Raw genomic sequence first — 21,479 nt, 5'->3', positions numbered from 1 at the left:
TGATCCCAGAAATGGGAAGTGACACCTGCTGAACTTCTGTAGCTCTTGTAGTGGTTTCAACTACTCATGTAAGGCTTTCCACAATGGACTGGAGTAGTGCTTATTTGTATATGTATCAGGGATCCAGCTTCACCTTAAAGTGCTTATGAGCCACAAGAAGCCTGTTAATCTTCAGAGGAGTCAGGCCCAGAGAGCTTGACTTAATAAGGCCTTGGTGGAGATATGGGAGAGTGCCTATAACTCATGTATCTTCTTTTCTAGATCTGGAGCTCCTTCAGGGCAGAGACCATGATTCACCCAGCAAAGCATGTGGTGTCCAGAATAGTGTTTGACAGCAGTGGATATTTAGTAAGTCTTCATGAGATAAAAGAATATTTATTGTCCTCTCCTTAGAGCAAATCTGACTATATGTCAAGCTTTATTCCAGAATACATGAAGTTGTAACCCAAAGATTTTATTTTCACATGTGTGGACCTCTAGTATGGGATTTTGTAAGAGGTTCACAAATCCATATAATGTCATTTATTTGTTTGTTTATTTATTTGTCATTTATTTATTTATTTATTTATTTTTGTGGCAGTCCTTGCGGATAGTTTTATTTTTTAAAGAAAGGAATACATATCACTTTCCAAAGTTAGCTTAAATGCTATCCTGCCTGGGAGGAAGGATAATGGGCTAAATGACTTCTCAAGTTCGTTCTTTCTTTCTTTTTTTAGGATTTCAATCCATAATTTTTATTTTTTAAAAATTTTTATTGGTGTATAGTTGATTTAAAATTTTGTGTTAGTTTCTACTGTACAGCAAAGTTAATCAGTTATTATACATATACATATATCCACTCTTTTTTAGATTCTTTTCCCTTATAGGCCATTACAGAATGTTGAGTGAGTTACCTGTGCTATACAGTAGGTCCTTGTTGCTTAACTATTTTAAATATTGTAGTATATACATGTCAATCCCAAACTACCAATCTGTCCCTCCCCACTATTTCCCCTCTGGTAACCATAAGTTTGTTTTCTATATCTGTGACTCTATTTCTGTTTTGTAAATAAGTTCATTTGTACCATATTTTTAGATTCCACGTAAAAGCGATAAGGTCTGATCCTTTTGAAAACAAACACACACACGTTAAAAGCGTTTCACATCCTGCGGAACCTCTGTTATATACCACATGTGTGTAACAACAGCCCTGCCTGGGCAGTCCTCCAGCTTGGGGGGTGGCCCTGCACCCCAGGTAACATTTTTGAGTCTCAGTTTACAATGTACAAGGAGCTTTTTTGTTGTTTATTGCTTCATTCACTCCCTACAACAGCCCTCAAGGATTGACAAGAGAGCTGTTGGATTTGTCAAGACTGACAAAGGGCTTCTATAGTGAAATGTACATGGAAGAGACAGAATTCCAACAAGAAAGAAAATAAATACATAGTATAACTTTAGGGAAATAAATGAGAAAAGAACAGAAGAGCAATATAGAACACACTGCAAAGTTCTACAAAGCTCATAATCGGAATCCTAAAAGGTGAGGAAAGAGAACATAGGGCTCTGAAGACAGGGCAAGAGGACAAGAGGACAGACGGTGATGGTGAGGTGAGGTGGGTGTCTTAGCTGGGTTGGTGACATTGAGCTGAGAACTGAGTGACCAGAAGAAGTCAGCCAGGAGAAGGTATGATTGAAAAGCACTGCAGAGAGAAAGAAAAACTGCAAAAGCCCTGATATAGATAGGAGCTGGGTGTGTATGAGGAGCACCCAAAAGTCTAGTGTGGCTGAAACATGATGAGTGAGAATAAGAGCAGAATGATGTATGGCTGGAGAGACAGGCAGGTGGGGTCTTGTGGGTCCTAAGTAGCTAAAAGAGTAGCATTCATCAGCATTCCTTTTACTCTCCCACATTGCCCAGTCCCTGTAATCAACAGAACACAGAGCTGATTATTAAGTAGGTCCATGTGACTAGTAGAAGGGATTCGTGTCACTTCTGGGCCAAAGCATCAAAGAGCCAGTACAAGAACGTCAAGCTGTCTCTTTCTTAAGGTAAAAAAGCCAGAAGGTCAAAGTAGGTTGAATCATTCATGGAGTTGCAACATGAAGACAGTTGCCCTGATGAGTCATAGCAGATTCTCAGTAGACTTTAAGAGCAATAAATCTGTGTGCCATTAAGTCATAAAAGCTGATTCTGACTATTATCACATGGTAAGAAATTTGGATTTTATTCTAAGTGGAATAAGAAGTCATTTGAAATTTTGAGCAAGAGAGTGAAGACATCATACACATTTTGAAATGACAACTTTGTGTAGAATAGATTATGGGGAGGAGGGACAGGAGAAATAAGGAGCCAGTTATAAATCTATTAAAGTTAATCTAGCTATGAAATAATGGTGGCTTGAAATTAGTGGTGGCAATGGACATGCTGAGTTGAATTGGGGATATATTTTGAAGATAGAACTAACAAGACTGATGGAAAGACTCTAAGGTTTTGGGCCTGGGCAACTGAGTGGAATGAGAATGAAGAGTTATAAAACTTTTTTGGTTTAAAGATCTCTTTCATAGGACAGGGGGAAAGAGAGAGAGAGAGAAACTTCCCAGCTCCTTTCACAAAGTCAGCATAACCTTGATATTAAAACCTGACAATGATATGACAAGGTACATAGATTCAAAACTACTAAACAAAATATTTACAAACCAAGTTCATAAATACATAAAGAGGAAAATACATCATAATAAGACTGGAATTGTTCCAGGGATACAAGTTTGTTTTAACATTCACATATCTATTAATGTAGTTCATTAACAGAATAAAGCAGAAAAATAAACTCAATTAGTGCAGAAAAATCATTTGAATCTGAATAAAAGAACTGACTTGTCCTAGAGCCCAAGCTCTTACTCAATATGCTACTACCTCCTAAACTATTTTTTTCTTTTTTTTTGCGGTACGCGGGCCTCACTGTCATGGCCCCTCCTGCCGCGGAGCGCAGGCTCAGCGGCCATGGCTCACGGGCCCAGCCACTCGGTGGCATGCGGGATCCTCCTGGACCGGGGCACGAACCCGTGTCCCCCGCAACAGCAGGCGGACCCTCAACCACTGCGCCACCAGGGAAGCCCCTAAACTATTCTTAAACTCTATAAATCAGGGCTTCCCTGGTGGCGCAGTGGTTAAGAATCCAGTGGCCAATGCAGGGGGCACAGGTTCGAGCCCTAGTCAGGGAAGATCCCACATGCCACAGAGCAACTAAGCCCATGTGCCACAACTACTGAGCCTGTGCTCTAGAGCCCTCGAGCCACAACTACTGAGCCTGCGTGCCACAACTACTGAAGCCTGCCCACCTAGAGCCCATGCTCTGCAACAAGAGAAGCCACCGCAATGAGAAGCCCGCGCACCGCAATGAAGAGTAGCCCCCGCTAGCCACAACTAGAGAAAGCCCACGTGCAGCAACTAAGACCCAATGCAGCCAAAAATAAATAAATTTTAAAAAAAGAACCACAATGATATGCTGCTACATACACCCAAATGGCTAAAATGAAAAAAAAAAAAAAAAAAAAAGACAATGCCAACTATTGGAGAAGATGAGAAGCAACCGGAACACTCATACACAGTGGGAATATTAATCGGTATAATCACCTAGGAAAAGTGTTTGGCAGTATTTACTATAGTTGAACATACACATACCCAATGCCTCAGTAATTCCAGTATATACCCCCCAAATGTGTACATATGTGTACCAAAAGATAAGTTCAAGAATGTTCATAGTAGCACTATTCGTAATTGCCCCAAGCTAGAAACTACCCAAACACCTATCAGTAGTGGAATGGATAAGTAGATTGTGGTATATTCACACAACAGAGTACTATACAGCAATAAAATGAACAAACTCTTGAGAGAGCAAGGGTTGCCCAAGGATTCCCAGCTGTTTCAGCCCTCAGCTAGTTTGAGTCTTCCCAGCCTGGGCCCCAGACACATGCATGAAGAAGCCTTTGAGGTGATTCTGGCTGTAGTCACTGTCTGAATGCAACAACACAAGAAACCCTGAGTGCAAACAGCCCAGCTGAGCCCAGCCAAGCCCCACTTTTGTGAGCAAAACAAAGTATCGTGATGATTTTAACTCACTGCTTTAGGGATGAATATTACACAGCAATAGGTAACCAGAATACATGTGGCAGTATTTTGGGGAAAAAAATAAAATAGAATATGTTAAATTTGTAAGTCTACTTTAAAATGTTTAAGGAAATTTAATTAAATAGATTTGTAAAAATCCCTCTAAAAACTACTGTTTAATATTAGGGTCATAAATAGAGGGAAAGATTTGTAAGTTGAACTTAAAAGCTTAATGGCAAACTAGGTTCTAAAATTTCTACTTCCCTATGTTGAACCTTAATGAAAAAAATTTTTAAATAAAACAAGATAAAAACAGTGAAAACTTCTTGGATAGCTGACTTCATTGATATTTTCAGAACGCTGAAAGAAACAACATAAGGAAAGGAAATGAGTGATTTATTGAGTGCTTACTAGGTGCCACGCCATGTCCTAGGTGCTTTACCTGAATCAACTCATTGAATCCTCACAACCCTGTGAACTGGGTTTTATAATCCCCACTTTACAGACACTCAGAGAGGCTATGTGACTTGCCTGAGATTCTGCAGTTAGTAAAGGATAGAATCTGTGCTTTTGCACTTTGGGATGCCTTCTCTGGGAAGGAAGCCTGGTGAAGGCGAAGTTCTAAAAGTCACTCGGGGGCCTTGGTGTGGCTGCAGCACTTTAGCATCTTCTGTGTCTGCTCCGACCTTGCCTGAGAGCCTTCCAGTGGGTGAGAAGAGGGGTGTGCACACGAGTCACCTTCCTGTGAGGATTAATGTGGCCAGAGAAAAGGATGGCCCATTGATCCTTACAGTTCAGGAGTCAGAGTTGGAGCCAAGGGGGCCCGTCCCCTGGACATAACTTGAGAGTAGCTCTGGAGAGGAGTTCTAGAAGCTGTGGAAAGACAGAGGAAGGATTTCAGCACTGTGGCTCCAGATAGCTCGCATAACTTCACAGGGTTCTTTTCGCGTCTTTTTTCCCTCTACCAGTTCCCAATATTTTAACTGTACCCAATGCCTAACATAATAGGGGCAGATGTATCTTTGAATCATTTCCTTCTAGAATATTAGGGTGAGTCAGCTTTGAAGTTATATAGTCCAGTCCTCTCATTTTATAGGAGAAGAGACCAAGAGATCAACTTCAGTTGCTTCCTATGAAGAATCTATACGCTTCCTATGAAGAATCCTACCTAACATTACGGAATGAGTTCTCAAAAATCTGCATAGAAAATTGGTGAGTTTTATAAAACGCTGTCTTTTATTTTTACAAAGAGAGGGATAGGTAAATGAGGCCTGTAAAACAGAAGTAGAAGAATAACCTGGGGGTGGGCCCTGGTTGTAGGCTGCTGGGATCCCGAGGGCAGGGAGGGAACTGCTGCCTCTAACTTACCTGCCTGAACACGGAGCCTTGGCAGGTCGAGTAGAGCTACCATCTAGAGACCCAGACCCTGAGGCCCCAGGCAGCTCCTGCCATGCCACCTTCAAGGGCAAGTCTTCTGCCCCAGGAGGCTTTCTAGTGGTTCTGGGAGAAACATGCTATTTAACAACACTGACAGCTAACTAAGCACCTTACGGCCACTTCCGAGGGAAAGAGCCTGAATATAGTGTGACTGTGATCAGTCTCTCCTGAGCAAATAAAACAGGTGAAGGTCTGGCTATAGCATCGTTATTCAGGGGCCAAGGAGCTAGTGTGTGCTTTCTTTGGATCACCACCTTTTTGCTGTTCCTTTTGTTGTCAGGGGATCCTTTCAGCTGCTACCTTCCTTGGAATACCAGACTGGAGGAACTAAGGTGGGAAATCATGTATCTCAGAGGAGAAGGGGTAGGGAGTGGAAGAGAGAAGCAGGGGCAGCGTGGGGAGGAGTTTGTTAAATAAATCTATACAGAACAGAATTTTAAAATACCTTATACATTAAACTAGTGCTTTATAGCTTACAAATTGCCTTTGTGTACTTTATCTCAATTACTCCTCACAGCAACCTAGTAAGGTAGACAGAGGCTACCTATCTACTTATCAGTAGGTATTAATTATCTATGAGACTACTAGCCCTGTTTCGCAGATGAGGAACTTCTCTTGAAGGTGGTTAACTGGCAGGACTAGAGTCACATCTTAGAATCACAGAATCATAGCATCACGGAGTTAGAAGGCACCTTAATAGCAATAACCTAAGGCATCCTTCTCTCAGAGCTTGAATCACCTTAAAAAAACCTCTGAGAAGATTTCTTCTGATCCCTATTTGAATTCTTCCAGTGACAGGTAACTCACTGCTCTTTGAGGCAAATCCATTATTAATACTGAGCTAAAATCCTCTCCTTATAGCTTCCAGCCCTTAATTCATTTCTGTCCTCAAGAACTTCACCAAATTAAGGGAAATTGTAATTCCTCTTCTTTTCAAAATTCGAAGGTATTACTCTTGTCCACCTCTTGCAGATTAAGCATCTTACATTCTTCCAACTGTTACTCATGATTACTCATAATGTGATTACCTGGCACAGTGCCTGAAATACACAGTGGATACTCAGTGAATGTTTGTTGAATTGGTTCTGTGGCCTTGGTACTGTGTCCTGGTCCTGGCCTCTTTCCTTGACCACAATTAGCCTCCATGTTGTAATCTGTTTCTCATTTGTTTGTTTATTTAAATAATAGAAAGGAAACAATATATAGTATTTACTTTCAAACCACAAAGTCTTCAGAACAACTTGAAAACATAAGCAAAATTGCCCAAATTTCAGACAGCTTTCAGTTAATTTGTGATAATGGACTCATTATCTGACTTAACTGACCACTTCAGAGATGCATTCATTGAGCATCTCCTTAAGTAAGACATCAAATGGAGCATTGTGGAGTGTGTTCATAGAATTAACTGGAAAGATTCTAGTGAAGGCAGGGTTAATTTGAGGTCTAACTGTAAGACCCTGCATGAATACATTATCCAACAGCACTGCTTTGCATATTAGAAAAAGTAGCACCCAATTGTGGATAATTCTGGGCACCACCAAACTGAAAAATGTGCTCTCTTCAAAAATAAGCTCCAGTAGAACCTCTGACTATTTTTAGTTGTGAGGGACAAGTGCTGGCGTCAGTGTGATGAAACTGTGTCCTGACAATGCAGAATCCAGTCAGCTTCATGCCTCTTATGTAAGTGCTGGGCGGGGATGAATAGCAATGAGCTTACAATTTTGGTCATTGAAGAGCCAGGGACTAGATGGTGAATTGTGCCCTGCTTTAGAAAGGAAACGAGTAAATTGCTACCAATCATGAGGGACTATGCTTATTCATTACAGTAATAACACTAAAAGGAGTTTGATGGCAAATAGTCAAACCAAACACCCTAAAACACAATTCGAGGAAAAGGTCTCCGGGTTAAATTATCCCATTATCACAGACTAAATTGAAAGCTGTCTAAAATTTGGCCGATTTGATCACGTTTTCAAGTTGTTCTGAAAACTCTGTGGAAGTAAACAATGTGTTTTTCCCTTTCTATTACCTTAAGCCAAAGAACATTTAAAAACCTACTCTCTTTATACTACAAATACTAGTACTTTAGAAAGTGAGTTAGGTTAGCAGTTTTCTCATCTTGAGCCTCAGAAAAGTCTGAATTTGGAAAGAGGTCTTTTATGCAATAGTATTAAGGGTGGAGGACCTGGGAGATGGAGTCGTGACCGCCCTGCACTGTCATCACGTGGTAGGTGATAGACTCTTCACAGGTACAGAATGGAGAGAACTCCTAGTCAAGCAGGACCTACCACCCAGCAGGGCGGAGGACAGTCCCAAGTCACAAGAGAAATCATAGTGAAATACAGCAGCGAGTTCTTGCTGGAAGACACGCTGATGTCCTGGGGCTCGTGTCTATTATACTGTTGACTGGCTGCTTCTCTTTCCTCCTCTGAACAGCGCATCCTTTGCCTTCTCACATAAACCCAGGAGGGCCTTTGGGGGCCAGCTGGGCCAACACACTCACATGAAGAAAGCAAGGTTCAGTGAGGTTGTGTGGTTTTCAATCAGTAGCAGAGCCAGACATAGCAGCCAGGACTTCGGGCTCCCAGTGTGGGTCTCTTTCTTGTTTACAACCCCGCCTGCCTCTTAACGTTTGGGATAACTCATGCGTAAGATGTGTAGCCATCAAAGGTGGGAATTTTCACACCTTCACTTGAATGGTTTTCTTTATAGGCAGAGGGAGAGGTACTGATCTTGGAAGAGTCAGGATTAAAAACTAAGTTGGGGATACAGGGCAGCTTAGGAAGAAGAAGAGACAGAGCAAAATAGGAAGTGGGGCAAATGGGAAGAAGGCAACAGAGAGATAAATACAGCAACAGTAAAATGGGGAAGACGTGGAGGACAAATATGGAGAGGGGAAATTAACCGAGAAGAAGAAACAGGCCTTTTTCTTCTTAAGAGCAGCAAACTGAGGGAACCAAGGACTGAGCAGAAGTCAGAAGGAAGGGAGAATGAGGAGAACAAATAGAGCTGGAAAAAGAGAAGAAAGCCAGGAAGGACATGAGGACACAGGGAGCTGCTGTGAGTTCAGAGTGTGTGCAGGTGGGTAGGTGTGTTGGACAAAGAGAGGGACCCACAGGACAGAATCCATATGCACTGGTGGGGGTGGGCGAGTAGGGCACAGTGGGAAGGAGGCAACAGGAGAGGACAACACAAATGGAGGAGGTCAAGAAAGTGATCTCAGGTGCTAGACGCTGGTTGTAAGGACTCTGCTTCCATAGATTATCAATTCCACACCTATGAAACCAAATAGCTAACCTTTTATCATTTGCCTCTCTGCCTCTTTCATCATTTATATGACTTGCTTTTCAAAATATACAAACATTCACTTACTTACCTCAAGTACCCTAAATGCCTTCCTCACTGAACTAGTTTCTTGGGAAAATAGTCAGTGTTTCCTAAAGAATGATTAATCTCTTAGCTAACCCTCCCCCACCTTGGAAATGCGTTCCAAATTGGGAACAGTGGGATTTTCCTCAGGAAAAGCCAGGCCTGCACCATGGTTGGCTGGAGTCCTAGAGGGATAAGTCACACAGTATTGTGAGAGCAGCCAGGGGGAACAGTTACTGCTCAGCACACACTTTCTTGTACACTCTCCTAAGGTGTGAGGGAAATCCTGCACGTTAGTCCCACCCAGATTACGCCCACTCTACCTCCCGCAGGTGTGGTTTTCTGGGAAAGTCACCCTATCATAGTGATATTCAGTCACAGCAGTGTCCAGTCCTGTGCCTGAGCAAATAACACACTTTCCACTGGCCCAGAGGAGAGCAAGGTGGGGACATTTTCCTCCCAGAGTCATTAGCCTCTAATCACAAGCCTCTTGGAAATACTCGATGTTAGCAGAGGTACCTGTCCAATCCAGGCTAAGTAATGACTGCTTTCCAGAGCTGACTGTATGCCAAGAAGAACCATTAGAAATTAGAACCATGTCAGCTTTGTAAAAAATCCTTTAAAATGCATGCCACAAATAAAATCCCCTTTAGTCTTAGCTGTGGCCTTAGTTATTAGCACAACCTTGCAAAAAAAAATTAGCAACCTATCTGCTTGCTCAAAATGTTGACCAAGCCAGCCCACTTTCAAAACTGCAATCACACTTAATAAGGGATGCGTCAAAAAAAAAAATTAAAAAAAACCTCTCATGCTTTGCATGCACCAGGAGTGAGTTGCTATCTGCAGGGTTGGGTTAATGCCACTTTCTGGGAATCCTTGGGAGGACAGGCTCCATGAAACGATTTTTTGCCCTTACAAACCCAGTTAAGGCCAGCTGTTGGCAAGAAAGTGACAGCTGCCTTCTGAGTACTTACACAGGATCCTGAGCCCGGCAGCTGTGCCCATGTTAGTTCTCCCCTCACCTCATGTACTCCCCATCACTCTGATAATCCATGAACGATTCTGATCCTGACACCTCCTCAAAATCCTCCAGCACCAGACTGGTAGAGTCCTCACCCAGGACGCTGCTGTCGGGCCTGGACATCCTGACCCAGGGAGGAGGTGCAGGAGGGTTGGTAGACGCTGGAGGTGGGGAGCTAGGGGGTGTTTGCTGGACAGATGTGGGCAGGGCCTGAGGAGAGGGGGATGCGGCAGGCTCACGGACGTCCTTGTCATCCTTCTGAGACTCTGGTCCTGCATCTGGGGCAGCAGGACCTAGGACATGGTAAAGGCTGGGGAGACGGATGTCGAAGCGCAGCCTGAACTTAGCAAAGAGCTTGTCATTGAGAGCGTAGAGCTTCTCCGAGATGTCATAGCCCAGCAGGGCTGAGAAGAGGCAAGAGATGTATCGCTCTTTGGCCAGAAGGAGGTGGAGACTTTTCCGGGGCCAGGAAATGTAGCTACATTCGGTCTCGGCTGTCAGAGTGACCTGAGAGGGGTCAGGAGCAGAGAGTAAAGGTTGAAACTAGAAAATGTGTCCATGCTTAGCACAGAGAAATATAGCGATTACTTGGCAAACTGCTGCACTTTTCTGAAGAAGCTGTGGAAGTAGCTCTCCATGGCCTTGCCTGGAAGAGTTCCTATGACCGACGTTTACTGCGTGCACTGACACAACAGGAGGTGGGGGGTGGTTGTGTGTGTGTGGAGGGTGCTCTTGTCAGGAGCCCTGAGATCAGCCCTTCACTTGCTGGGCCTTCACCTCCTAGAGCCTCAGTGTCCACCTCCGGTCTCCTAGCTCTCCTACTCTGTGTCCCATGGCTGATCTCACTAACGGCTACAGAAGGTTCTGAGCCTGCTGTAATTACAGGAGAGAAAAAGGGCCTCCTAGTGCTCAGAAGAAAGTTCAGGATGCTGATGACAGTTTTTTTTTAAGGACAAAAAGAAATAATATATTGGAGTGGGGACACAAAAAAGAGTTGGAAAGAATTTCAGTGAGAGAAGAGCCAGGCTGCATCCATTGGACAGAATGCTGGCTTGGGATTCAGGCCCATGAGCTGCCCTTGACTTGGGCCCTACAAGTAACCAAATGGATCTGATGACTGAAGTCAGAAAAAGGGCACAGAGGAAGAGGAACTCTTTTTTTGGGGTTGGGGGGCCACCACTTTGCGGCATGCGGGATCTTAGTTCCCCGACCAGGGATCAAACCCGTGCGCCCTGCATTGGAAGCACAGAGTCTTAACCACTGGACCTCCAGGGAAGTCCCAAGAGGAACTCTTAAGAGCACAAAGTAGAAGGACACCCCACTCTCCATTTATTTAGACATCTAGAAATTTCTGGGCACTCGCTATGTGCCCGTGATACAAAGCTAAGTTACACTTGCAGGGTCAATAACGTGTGCCCAGCACAGAGTAGGTGCTTGATAAACCTTGTTAAAACAATGATGGTAAAGCTAGGTTTCAAATGAAAACATGCTTAGGACAGTAAAGGAAAAAGGTGTGGAATCACACGATTCTTTATACTCTGGCCATAATACTTTAAACGTGAGCAGGTTGGCAGAGCTCAAGATGAAGATTTGTGAATCGAGACAGTGGAAATGAGGGAGGACAGCAGCTGACATTTACTGAGAGGCGACCACATGTTGGCATTGTGTTAAATCCTTTATGTGGGTCGTCTCATTAAAGGTAGGGTTGGCTTTCCAAACATTCTTTGTTAGAGATCGTATATAATCCTTTTATTTATTTGCCTCCAGAACTCCCCCTCCTCTCCCCTCAATCATCAGCACTGAAGTCAGGGCTCTAAATTAACTCATCAAGACCAGAAACAAGTTTCAAGTTCTGGCTTTACCGCTTTACTAGCTGTGTGACATCAGATGAATTGCTTAATCTCTCCGGGTTTGTTGCCTCATGGGAAAGAATTATTACTCACAATCCATCCATTACTAATTTGGTTCAGCAAGTAATTGTCACATCTGCCATAACCTGTACTTTCGATGTACTTAGTAACAATTCCCAAACAAGAAATAAGTGTGCTGCACATGAAGTGGGTGTGCGTAAGAGCTAATCTGGACGCAAACAGCGTCCTCAAAGCTGAACACGAAGACCGTGGGCATTCTTGTGAACATGCTGTTACTTCTTCCATCTTAAAATAAATCAAAATTTTAAAATTAAAATCCTTTTTCTTCACTTCACTTCCTTCGCTATCTAACACTCCATTGATTTGCTCTCCTTTTCAGCAAAGCTCCATGAAAAAGTTGTCTATATTTGCTGTTACCAATTCCTCTTGCACTCTCTCTTCAGCCAGCAAGGCTTTGCCCCAGTGGTCCACAAACTGTTCCCGGCAAGGTCACCAATGACCTCTACATTGCTGAGTCTGACAATCAGTTTTCATAGCATTCAGTCTCTCCTCTTTAATACTTTTTACTTGGTTCCCAGGATGCCATACTCTCCTGGTATAATCTCCTGATTGGTCCCTTTCAGCTTCCTTTGCTGCTTCCTCTTTTCCCCTCCAAATTCTAAACACTAGAGTTTCCCAGAGTTAATGGATTCTTGAACCCCCTTTCTGTCTACACGCACTCACTTGGTGATCTTGTCTGATCCAATGGCTTTAAATATCATCTGTGTGCTACGACTTCCAGACTTATGTCTCAAGTTCAGACCTTGTTCCTTAATTTCAGACTCAAATATGCAACTGCCTATGCAGTGTCTCCAATTTAAATGTCCATAGATGACACAAATCTAGCACTCCCCAAACTGGACTTCCTCTCTTCTCACAAAGACGATACTATCGTAGGCTTCCTTATCTCAGTTGATAGCAGCTCCATCCTTCCAGTTGCTCAGGTCAAAAGTCTTAGAGGTTTTCTTAATCCTCTTTCTCTCATGCACTACATCCAATGCGTTAGGAAATCCTTTTGGCTCTATCTAGAAAATATATGCTCTGGCCCTAGACGATATGGCTCCATATCACCTCTCTGACTTCCTCTCCTACTATTCTCTCCCCTCCCTCTCTCTGTTCCAGCCACATTGGCCTCCTTTCTGAACCTCAAACATGCTAGTCCTTCCCACCACCCAGCTTTTGCACTGGCTCTTCCCTCTGTCTAATATGCTGTTCCCCCTGATATTCTCAGAGCTCACACTACCAATCACTTCAGGTCTTTGCTCAAATGGCACCCATTCAACAAAGACTTCCGTGAACACCCCATTTAAAATTGCAACTGCAGTTGACCCTTGAGCAACACGGGTTTGAACTGTGTGTGTCAATTTAAATGGGGATTTTTTTTTTTAATAGTAAATACTAAAGTACTACACAATCGGCCAGTTGGTTGAATCTGAGGATGTGGAACCCCAGATATGGGGGAACATATATTTGGCGGTTGGACTATAAATTATACGTGGATTTTCTACTGCGTGAAGGGTTGGCGCCGCTACCTCCTGTGTTGTTCAAGGGTCAACTATATCTCTCCCTTAATTACACTACTCTATTTTTTTTTTTACTAGAAGTTATTATCTTTTAACATATTACATAATTTACTTATTCATTATGTCGATGGCTTATTTTTTGTCTCCCCTACTAGAATGTAAACTGCATGAAGGCAGGGACCTTCATCTGTTGTGTTGACTGATATATTCCGAGCACCTTTAATAGTGCCCAGATGAGAATTCCCTGGCGGTCCAGTGGTTAGGACTCTGCGCTTCCACTGCAGGGGGCACAGGTTCAATCCCTGGTTGGGGAACTAAGATCCCACATGCCACATGGCATGGCCAAAAAGAAAAAACAAAGATAGTGCCCAGGTTACAATAACTGCTCAATAAATACTACTGAAGTGAATGAATGAAATCAGGTGAAGACTACCAATCTTGTATGTTGCAAAACAACCTGATGTCATTTTCTCATGTCCTATGTAAAATCCTTCCTAAAGGTCTTCAGGAAACCAGTGGTTTGACTGATTCCCACATACACATGCACATGTCTGTAATAAGGTTTTGACCAGCTCTTTCTTTAATCCTCACCTTTGAAGCTGGTTGAATGGATTAAATAAGCTGACGTACGTAAAGAGACCTTGGGTCCAGTAAAACATGATGCAAGTGGGAGAAATAATGCTGATTTTTGTGTGATCCCTCCCATGCTATGTTCTTGGTGACTAATGAAAGGGTCACAGTGCTTAACAGTCAATAAATTCTTAATTGAATTCTTGAGAGGTGTGATGGAATGTTGATTCCCTTGTGGTAAACTCAGTAAGAATTATGATTCAGTCACTGTGGATTCCCTATTAGTCAACAAAGACTATGCAATTGCAAAGGCAAGGACAAGATGAACTACAACCCGAGACAACACTTGACATTTGCAAAGAGGAAATGGGACTTCACAGAGCCAAGAGCAAATATGTGGATCTCATTGCTCCCAATGGGGATGCATGCTAAAAATACAAATGGGAGAAATATAACAGTCCCTACATCCCTCTCAGATGACGGAGAGGCCATCTGGGGTCACAGCCCTTCCTTTCAAGCATAACTTAGGGGAGGACGCCCGGCTTATCCACCACCTGTTTCTCAGTTTCAGTGTCAGAAACAGAGCCTGGCCTGGCTGGCTCAGGACCTGACTCAGGCCTCCTGAGGGTTCTTATGGTCCTGGGAGGGTTCTCAAAGGAGACTGCTGGGCGGCTTGGAGAAGACGTCAGTGTGTGGTGGATGAAGCACGTTCAGAGGGAATCTGTGGCTGGTGGTCTAGGCAGTGGGATCAGGATTGCTTCTCAGGCTCTGTCCTCACAGAGCCAAGAGTCAGGGTGGGGCGGAAGCAGGCCCAGCCAGGTGGCACTGCCTGGCATGTGTCTATTCTGGGGTTGGCTCAAATGCTCGCCTGAGGGGCTCCCTGATAGAACTGGTAGGAGACACAGGGAACCCAGTACTGGCAAACTATCTGGACAGAGGAGTACCTATAATGGTGGGTATGGGTAAACTCCACTCTCCTGGTAAACCTCCCATTTTAAAAAAGAATAGAAATAGTGGTGTCAGGCCACTTGGCTTTGCCACTTTCTAGATGACCTTGGGCAAATTACTTGAGGTTTCTAAGCCTTAGTTCCCTCATCTGTTAAACATGTTAATAACAACATTCCACCCAGAGGACAGTTGTGAGAATCAATAAGGCAATAAAATAGGTAGTGCCTGCCACGTGCTAGCCATTCAGTAAGTGAGAACTACAAAGAAGGTAACTGAAATCTGAAGGACTGGCAGAGAAGAGAGGAGGGCTCTAGCACCCAGGCCCTGAACTTGGAGTGTGTATATGATGTCCTCTGGAGCCCTCTGAGACACCAACTGCCCGCTGCCGAGCCAGTTCAGCGAACCTTTACTGAACACCTACTACTGTGCACAAGGTATTGCCCTTTGGAGCCTGAAGATGGAGAGGAGAGCCCAGATTTCTACCTCAGGGAGTTTACTATGCGAAAGACAGAAGGGAAACCAAATCATTAGAGACATGTGCACAGTCAGCATGGTAAATGGAATAGAAGAGGCATGTAGGCGGTGTGTGTGGGGGGCGGGGTGGGGGGGAAGCTGGTGAGGTCAGCCTGGGCAGGCCTCAGAGGAAGTGAGATGCCATAGCCTCCTCTGGGTGAGGAAAGTGCATTTCAGATAGAAGCGACAGTAGGAGCCAAGGCATGGCCATTGCAAAACAATGTGGTGTGTTTAGGGAAGAACTAGTAGTTCGGTAGGGCTGGTATGAGCAGGAACTGTGAGGAAGGAAGGGGCTGGAGATGTGGCTGGATGTCACTAAAGGTCTTAAGTTACTCCCTAAGGAGTGTGGGCTTTTATCTTGTGGTCACTGGGGTCTTCTGGAAGAGTTTTAGGCATAGGAGTGACATAGCCCCCCTTTCAGGGGTCTGCACCTCCCTACCCCACCCTTCCTCTGCCAGGCACTTTTCCCACAGGAGGAGAGTGCTTCCACCCCGAGCATCATATTGGCAGTGGTTCAAATGACAGATGTAAGAGGGGAAAGACGGAGGCAGGGATATTGCTGGGTTACAGTGGGATGGTCTGGGGCGGTGCTGCCATGGGGCTCCCTATTACCTGGAAGACCCCCTCCATAGAGGGATGCAGCGATTCCCACTCGGGAGAGTCCATGAACTGGTAAGGAAAGACGTAGTGCAGAAACTGCCCGTCCTGGCTCACGCGAACCCTGGCAAAGGGAGAGAAGAGACTGTGGGAAAAGGGAAGTGGCTACCCGAATCCTCTCTGAAGTCTAAGTTACATGTTAAAAAGTGGAAAATTATTAGGGTCTAGTATGGACTTTTTCCACTTTTCCCCGAAAACTCAGAGTCTCAGCCTCAACCTCTCCTCTAAAGTGAGTTATACTGGGAAAGAAGGTTCCTCTATCAGGCAGAGGGGGCAGATCAAAAAGATCTCTAAGGTACATCCTGTCCATTTGAAAGGAGCTACTGTTCCACTTTTTCTGGAGCTTTATTGGCTAAACAGTTATGTGTGGAGCACCTTCTGTGTTCCTGGAAATCTGGGAATATGGAGATGATCTGATCCTTGCCTTTAAAGACGTCACAATTTAGTGGAAGCCACAGGTACATAAATAACTGGCTGTAAGTCAGCGTGTGCTACTGTGGGACAGGAGACTAGACGATGGAGAGACCTTAGTTCTCTCCAAGTGGCAGACTTCTCAAAGATGATATTTGAGCTGAGTTTTGAAGGATGAATAGGATATTGAGAAGCAGATCAGAATGGGGATGGAGATCTGAGAAATCCAGTGTGGAATTGTTTTCCAATATCTGCTTTTTCCCTTCCTCCATATTTGGAATTTTAGCTGGGTTCATGGCTGCCCGGCTAAACTACATTTCCCTACCCACCTTGCCATGAGGTAGAGCCATGTGATTACGTTTTGGCCGAGGGGATATTAGCACTCCACACCTTGCTCCTAGTGAATGCCTAGATATATATGTATGTGTGCAAATTACCAAAGACCACCATCAATTAATAAATTATTGCGTATTATCTGACAACCTAAAGATGGAAGACAGAAGGGGACGTAGGTCTCAAACCAAGCCCAAGATGTGGTGTCAACGTACACTCTCTGATGGCAGAAATGCACCTGCTCCTACAAGACCTATCAATATGTGTAGATGGCCATCAGAACTTCCCTGAGTAATGAAAGGATACAAGGAAAGATGATGTGCCGCGTTCTCCTACCTCACAGTCTTCACATATTCTGTCCCCTCCAGCTGCCTCTCCTCCCAATCCCCACCTTCTCCTCAGGCCTCAGCTTAAACATTCCTTTCTCCAGGAAGTCTTGTCTGGCTGCCCCAGGAAAGTTACGTCCACTGCTTAAATGCTCTCATTGCACTTTGCCTTTCTCCTTGGAAATACTATGTCTGTTATTCACCACTATGTCAAACATGAATGAGTACCTCTCTTCATACACTGTAAGCTTCCTGAGTACAAGGAAAATATTTTTCTTTTCTTTTTTTTTTTTTGCGGTACGCGGGCCTCTCACTGTCGTGGCCTCTCCCGTTGCGGAGCACAGGCTCCAGACGCGCAGGCTCAGTGGCCATGGCTCCCGGGCCCAGCTGCTCCGTGGCATGTGGGATCTTCCCGGACCGGGGCATGAACCCGTGTTCCCTGCATTGGCAGGCGGACTCTCAACCACTGCGCCACCAGGGAAGCCCTATTTTTCATTTTTTAACACAAGATCCCTAGTCCCTAGCCCTCTTCATAAATATTTTTGGAAAGGGGGAGGGAAGAAGGAAGGGAGAAAGGAAAGGAAGAAGGAAGGAACGATCAAACAAATGAACTCACTGTGTCACCATAAATGGGACCAAAACCTCAAAGAAAAGCTTCTCTAACAAAGGAAGAAAGACAACAGGAAAGAAATGAGGCTGCTGCCACACACATCAGATCCTCCTGTCCTCTCCCCAGGCAAGGAATCTGGACACCCAAGCAAGCCACTGAGGAGGGACAAGATTTTACAGTGTGAGTAACATCTAATGAGCCTGCATGACTCCCTGAAACCATTCACATTGTATATTGTATCCTTTGTAGTTTGAGTCTCCTCTTCCTTCTTGATCTCCTGGACATCAGGTAATTTCATCCTCCAAGAAGAGCTTAGACAGTTAGTTGCCTCTTCAGGAGTTCATGCTTGGGATTGTATACGAGAGAAAATCTCCAACAGTAAGCACAGCTTAACAGGGTGATGAACTTTGAGGAAGTCACTTTGCCTTTCTGAGTCTTGAAAGGGATTGATTGCCTTATGAAAATAAAACGAAAAGGATGTCTGAGATTTCAGCAAAGCGCTCCAGGTGAGAGTCTGCACGTGAACTGGGGAGGTCTCCACAAGAAGCCTCCATTTCCTGGCATGGAGTTCTTGTCTGCTGCTTTGAGGTGTTTGGTACCTCACCAGCCAAAGGTACGATGATTCTCCTTTAAAGCTGGAGGCTGGTCATATAGACTAGAAGCCCCTTTCCCCAGCTCCAACTTAGCAAAGTTGAGACAGGATGACGTTGAAAGATATCAAAACAAAACTCTTACTCCAAACCTTGTAAGGCAAGAAAAATATCAAAATTGTCTAATTTTTGACTCAGGTTTTGGATGCTAAGTATAATAGGAAAAGCCACACTGAGAGGGCAAGGCCCCCTCTCCTCTTCACAGGGATGTGGTCTTCTACAAGTTCATGGTAAATCCATTATATAAAAGATACCTGAACCATACAATAATCCTGATGTATGGTTTATTTACACTTCAGTTCACCCATCAATGAAATGAAACATCACAAAACCTCATAGCTCATTCAACCCAGGACCTCAGACTCCAAACAAAATAAAAACATGTATACATCACACTTTGATTCTATACATTAATACATAAATGCATATTATTACTAGTAGCAGTAGTTGTTGTAGTACCATCATCATCAATGTCAAACTCCTTTTTTTCCCCACTATGGCTGGTGGTCTTATCTGGTTTCTTTCTTATTTTTTTGGAATCAGACCCTTCTGATTACTTTCTTGTCTTTCTACCACATTCTCCTGGTCTCAAGAAAGCAGGAAAGAGGAAATTAAGGACAAAACTTTTGAAATACTCTACTTGCTTTCCACAGAGCCAGCCCAAGTACATACCAGGTTAAGATGCTTACTGTCAGATGCTTAGCTCCACATACAAGTCCCACTAGGGCAATATTTCAAAGAATTCACAATTTCCTACCAACTGTGCAGCACAGAGCTCCATGGTATATTTGTTCAGAAGAGATCAGTCAATGGCCAATGCTCGCATGCAGCCTGACCAGGCATACAGTAATCCTGACAAAGCCTATTTCTGCTAAGGTCTGACTGTCAGCCTCCTTAAAAGATGTCAACCAGTTGTCTCCACCATATACTCAAAGAGACACACGTGGGCATCACTACTCCTCCCTCACTGTCTGGCCCGCAGGTTTATAGCACTTTACTTCTTTGTCTGTAAGAATCTCAATAGAACAATTGGAAGTGGAAAAGTGGACAAGAGGTATTCCTGCTCCATACCTGGGTATATACAGAATGGGTTTACCAGGGCTTTCCTGGTGGCGCAGTGGTTGAAAGTCCCACTGCCGATGCAGGGGACACGGGTTTGTGCCCCGGTCCGGGAGGATCCCACGGACCCCACATGCCGTGAAGCGGCTAGGCCTATGAGCCATGGCTGCTGAGCCTGCGCGTCCGGAGCCTGTGCTCCGCAACGGGAGAGGCCACAACAGTGAGAGGCCTGCGTACCGCAAAAAAGAATGGCTTTACCATAGAATCTGTGTGGGATATTCCCCAAGATCTTTGATGCCCTGGAGGGAACAGGGGTTACAGGAAACCCCCTCTGTTTTGGCACTGTTTCTTGTACATACTTGGCACTTAGCAAATGTTGAATGCATATGGAAGGAATGAATTAATCTTACTGAAATGTCCAGTTTTCCAAAGCTTACAGAGATATTGCTGCAGTTTAGACATGACATGCTGGCGTGTGTGTGTGGTGTGGTCATTTCACACCCAGGCTCAAGAAACACTCACCCCACCTCCCAGCACAAGTGCACATACAATCCTTCCTGCCAACCAAGGTGCCTCATGAGCTAGTTTCCTCATGGAAAATGCTAAGAAAGGGGAAGCAAAGCGCATGCTTAGAAAAATCTATTTTGGTTTGTTTGACTTGCCACATCCTTCCTCAGTGGAAGGGACATGAAATGGAAAGGGAGGCACTGGGAAATGAGAAGCGTGGGTGTGGGGAAGAAATGCTGGGCATTGACCCAGCGGCTTACCGGCCAGAAAGCAGCAGGGACAGGCGGTCGATGGGTGTCTCGCCCTCCACGGCGTAGGTCTGCTCCGTGGCCAGAGTCAAGACTTGCTCCTCGCAGCAGCGAACGATCTCCTTGTACGCTGGCAGGGGTACCTGCAGGGGCAGGCACAGCGTCTTGTAGAGGAGCTCGAACTCCTCGGGGAGGGTGTCCTCACGCAGGCGGTACACCAGGTGTGCCAGCTGGAGCACGCAGGCAGTCGCCAGCAGCACGCTCCAGAGGACGATGTCTAGGCCGCAGGCGTCGAACCAGCCCCACAGCACACAGCACAGGTAGCCCGTGCCCAGGAAGCCAAAGAGGTAGAAGCACCCATACACCCCGCTGCCCCCCATGAAGCCCAGGAGCAGGAGGCAGGTGGCCAGGTGGTAGACAGCCCCTTCCTGGTCCCGCCTCCAGCCGACGCACAGCGGCCTGCTCCAGAGGAGCTGGCCCACTGCGCTGCCGTTGCTGCTCATCTTCGGGCCTCAAAGCCTGTCGGGCTCTAAGACTGTCCCCACGTGGGAAATTCAGGAAATGGGTTAGCCTGTCCTCTCAGATGTCATCTCACCATTGGCTTCTCCCCACCAGCTCCACCTTTCCTGGGAGGAATGCTTGCATTAGCTTGGGGAATGAATGGCAGAACATAATACACTTCATGGAGAACTGAAAACCTTTCTTTCTCTTTCCCTCAGCAAGGCTCTGGCCCTCCCCGCAGAGCTCTGACGAGCGTCCACGGCTCCAAGTTTCTTAGGACAGTCTTCACATTTGGCTCTTGGCAGGAAACCTAAATTGTCCTGAGGAAAAGATAGGACTATGGGGCTGAAAACTTCAGCAGTGAGGGATAAAAAAGAAGCCACATCCTGCTTTGTGTTGTCCCCAAACAGAATGAGGAGAGCCCAGCACGGGAGGCACATTTGTGCACCATTTGGAATGCATCTCTCTTGGCACCAGAAGAAAGGGTGACCCCAGACGGATACCATGTTTGGAATTGGAATCCAAGTGGTACTGGCAGTGAGAAAAAACAGGCCAGGCACACAGGCAGGCTGGAAGAGCACTTAACATACCTCCCCAGAGGACAAGATAAGACCTGGGGCAAAAGAGGCAAGTGTGTGTGTGTGTGTGTGTGTGAGTGTGAGTGAGGGGGTGGACAAAGGGAAAGTGTGCACAGAATTTACTGTCACACCTCAGGCAGGACACTGTCCAGAGCCCGCTCTGGGAGGGCTGGGGGCTCTCCTGAGGTAGGAGGACACTTCAAGGTCGGAAAGTATGGGAC

The 21,479-nt window shown here is 45.1% G+C and overlaps 1 protein-coding gene across 3 annotated transcripts; it reads right to left on the bottom strand.

Annotated features, from left to right (window-relative positions):
• Positions 1–4,466: 4,466 nt before the first annotated feature.
• POPDC2 (popeye domain containing 2) lies at positions 4,467–20,899 on the bottom strand. Of its 3 annotated transcripts, none has more exons than XM_004278529.3 (4): positions 20,192–20,899; positions 15,991–16,099; positions 10,010–10,421; positions 4,467–4,960 (listed from the first exon to the last, which is right to left on the bottom strand). In XM_004278529.3, the coding sequence occupies exons 1-4, from the start codon at positions 20,680–20,682 to the stop codon at positions 4,875–4,877; spliced, it is 1,098 nt and encodes a 365-aa protein (XP_004278577.1). In that variant the 5' UTR covers positions 20,683–20,899; the 3' UTR covers positions 4,467–4,874. The 3 variants fall into 3 exon arrangements, with proteins under 3 accessions (XP_004278577.1, XP_004278575.1, XP_049566117.1); XM_004278527.3 differs by having other exon boundaries at positions 9,868–10,421; positions 20,192–20,888; XM_049710160.1 differs by having other exon boundaries at positions 9,916–10,421; positions 20,192–20,888.
• Between the last annotated feature and the right edge of the window lie 580 nt (positions 20,900–21,479).

The sequence above is a fragment of the Orcinus orca genome, chromosome 5 (assembly GCF_937001465.1).
Source record: "Orcinus orca chromosome 5, mOrcOrc1.1, whole genome shotgun sequence".
In the NCBI taxonomy this organism is placed as follows: domain Eukaryota; kingdom Metazoa; phylum Chordata; class Mammalia; order Artiodactyla; family Delphinidae; genus Orcinus; species Orcinus orca.
Note: the sequence above shows the minus strand (reverse complement) of the source record. Positions and strands in the feature narration are given on the sequence as shown.

Bases quoted from the DNA above. Each gene is read 5' to 3' on its own strand.
- POPDC2 (XM_049710160.1), bottom strand. From the start codon at position 20,682: ATGAGCAGCAACGGCAGCGCAGTGGGCCAGCTCCTCTGGAGCAGGCCG. The intron at 16,100-20,191 runs GTAAGCCGCTGG...TCCCTTTGCCAG, and splicing joins TCCCTGCTGCTTTCTGGCCG to GGTTCGCGTGAGCCAGGACG. The intron at 10,422-15,990 runs GTAATAGGGAGC...GACCCCTCTCAG, and splicing joins CTATGGAGGGGGTCTTCCAG to GTCACTCTGACAGCCGAGAC.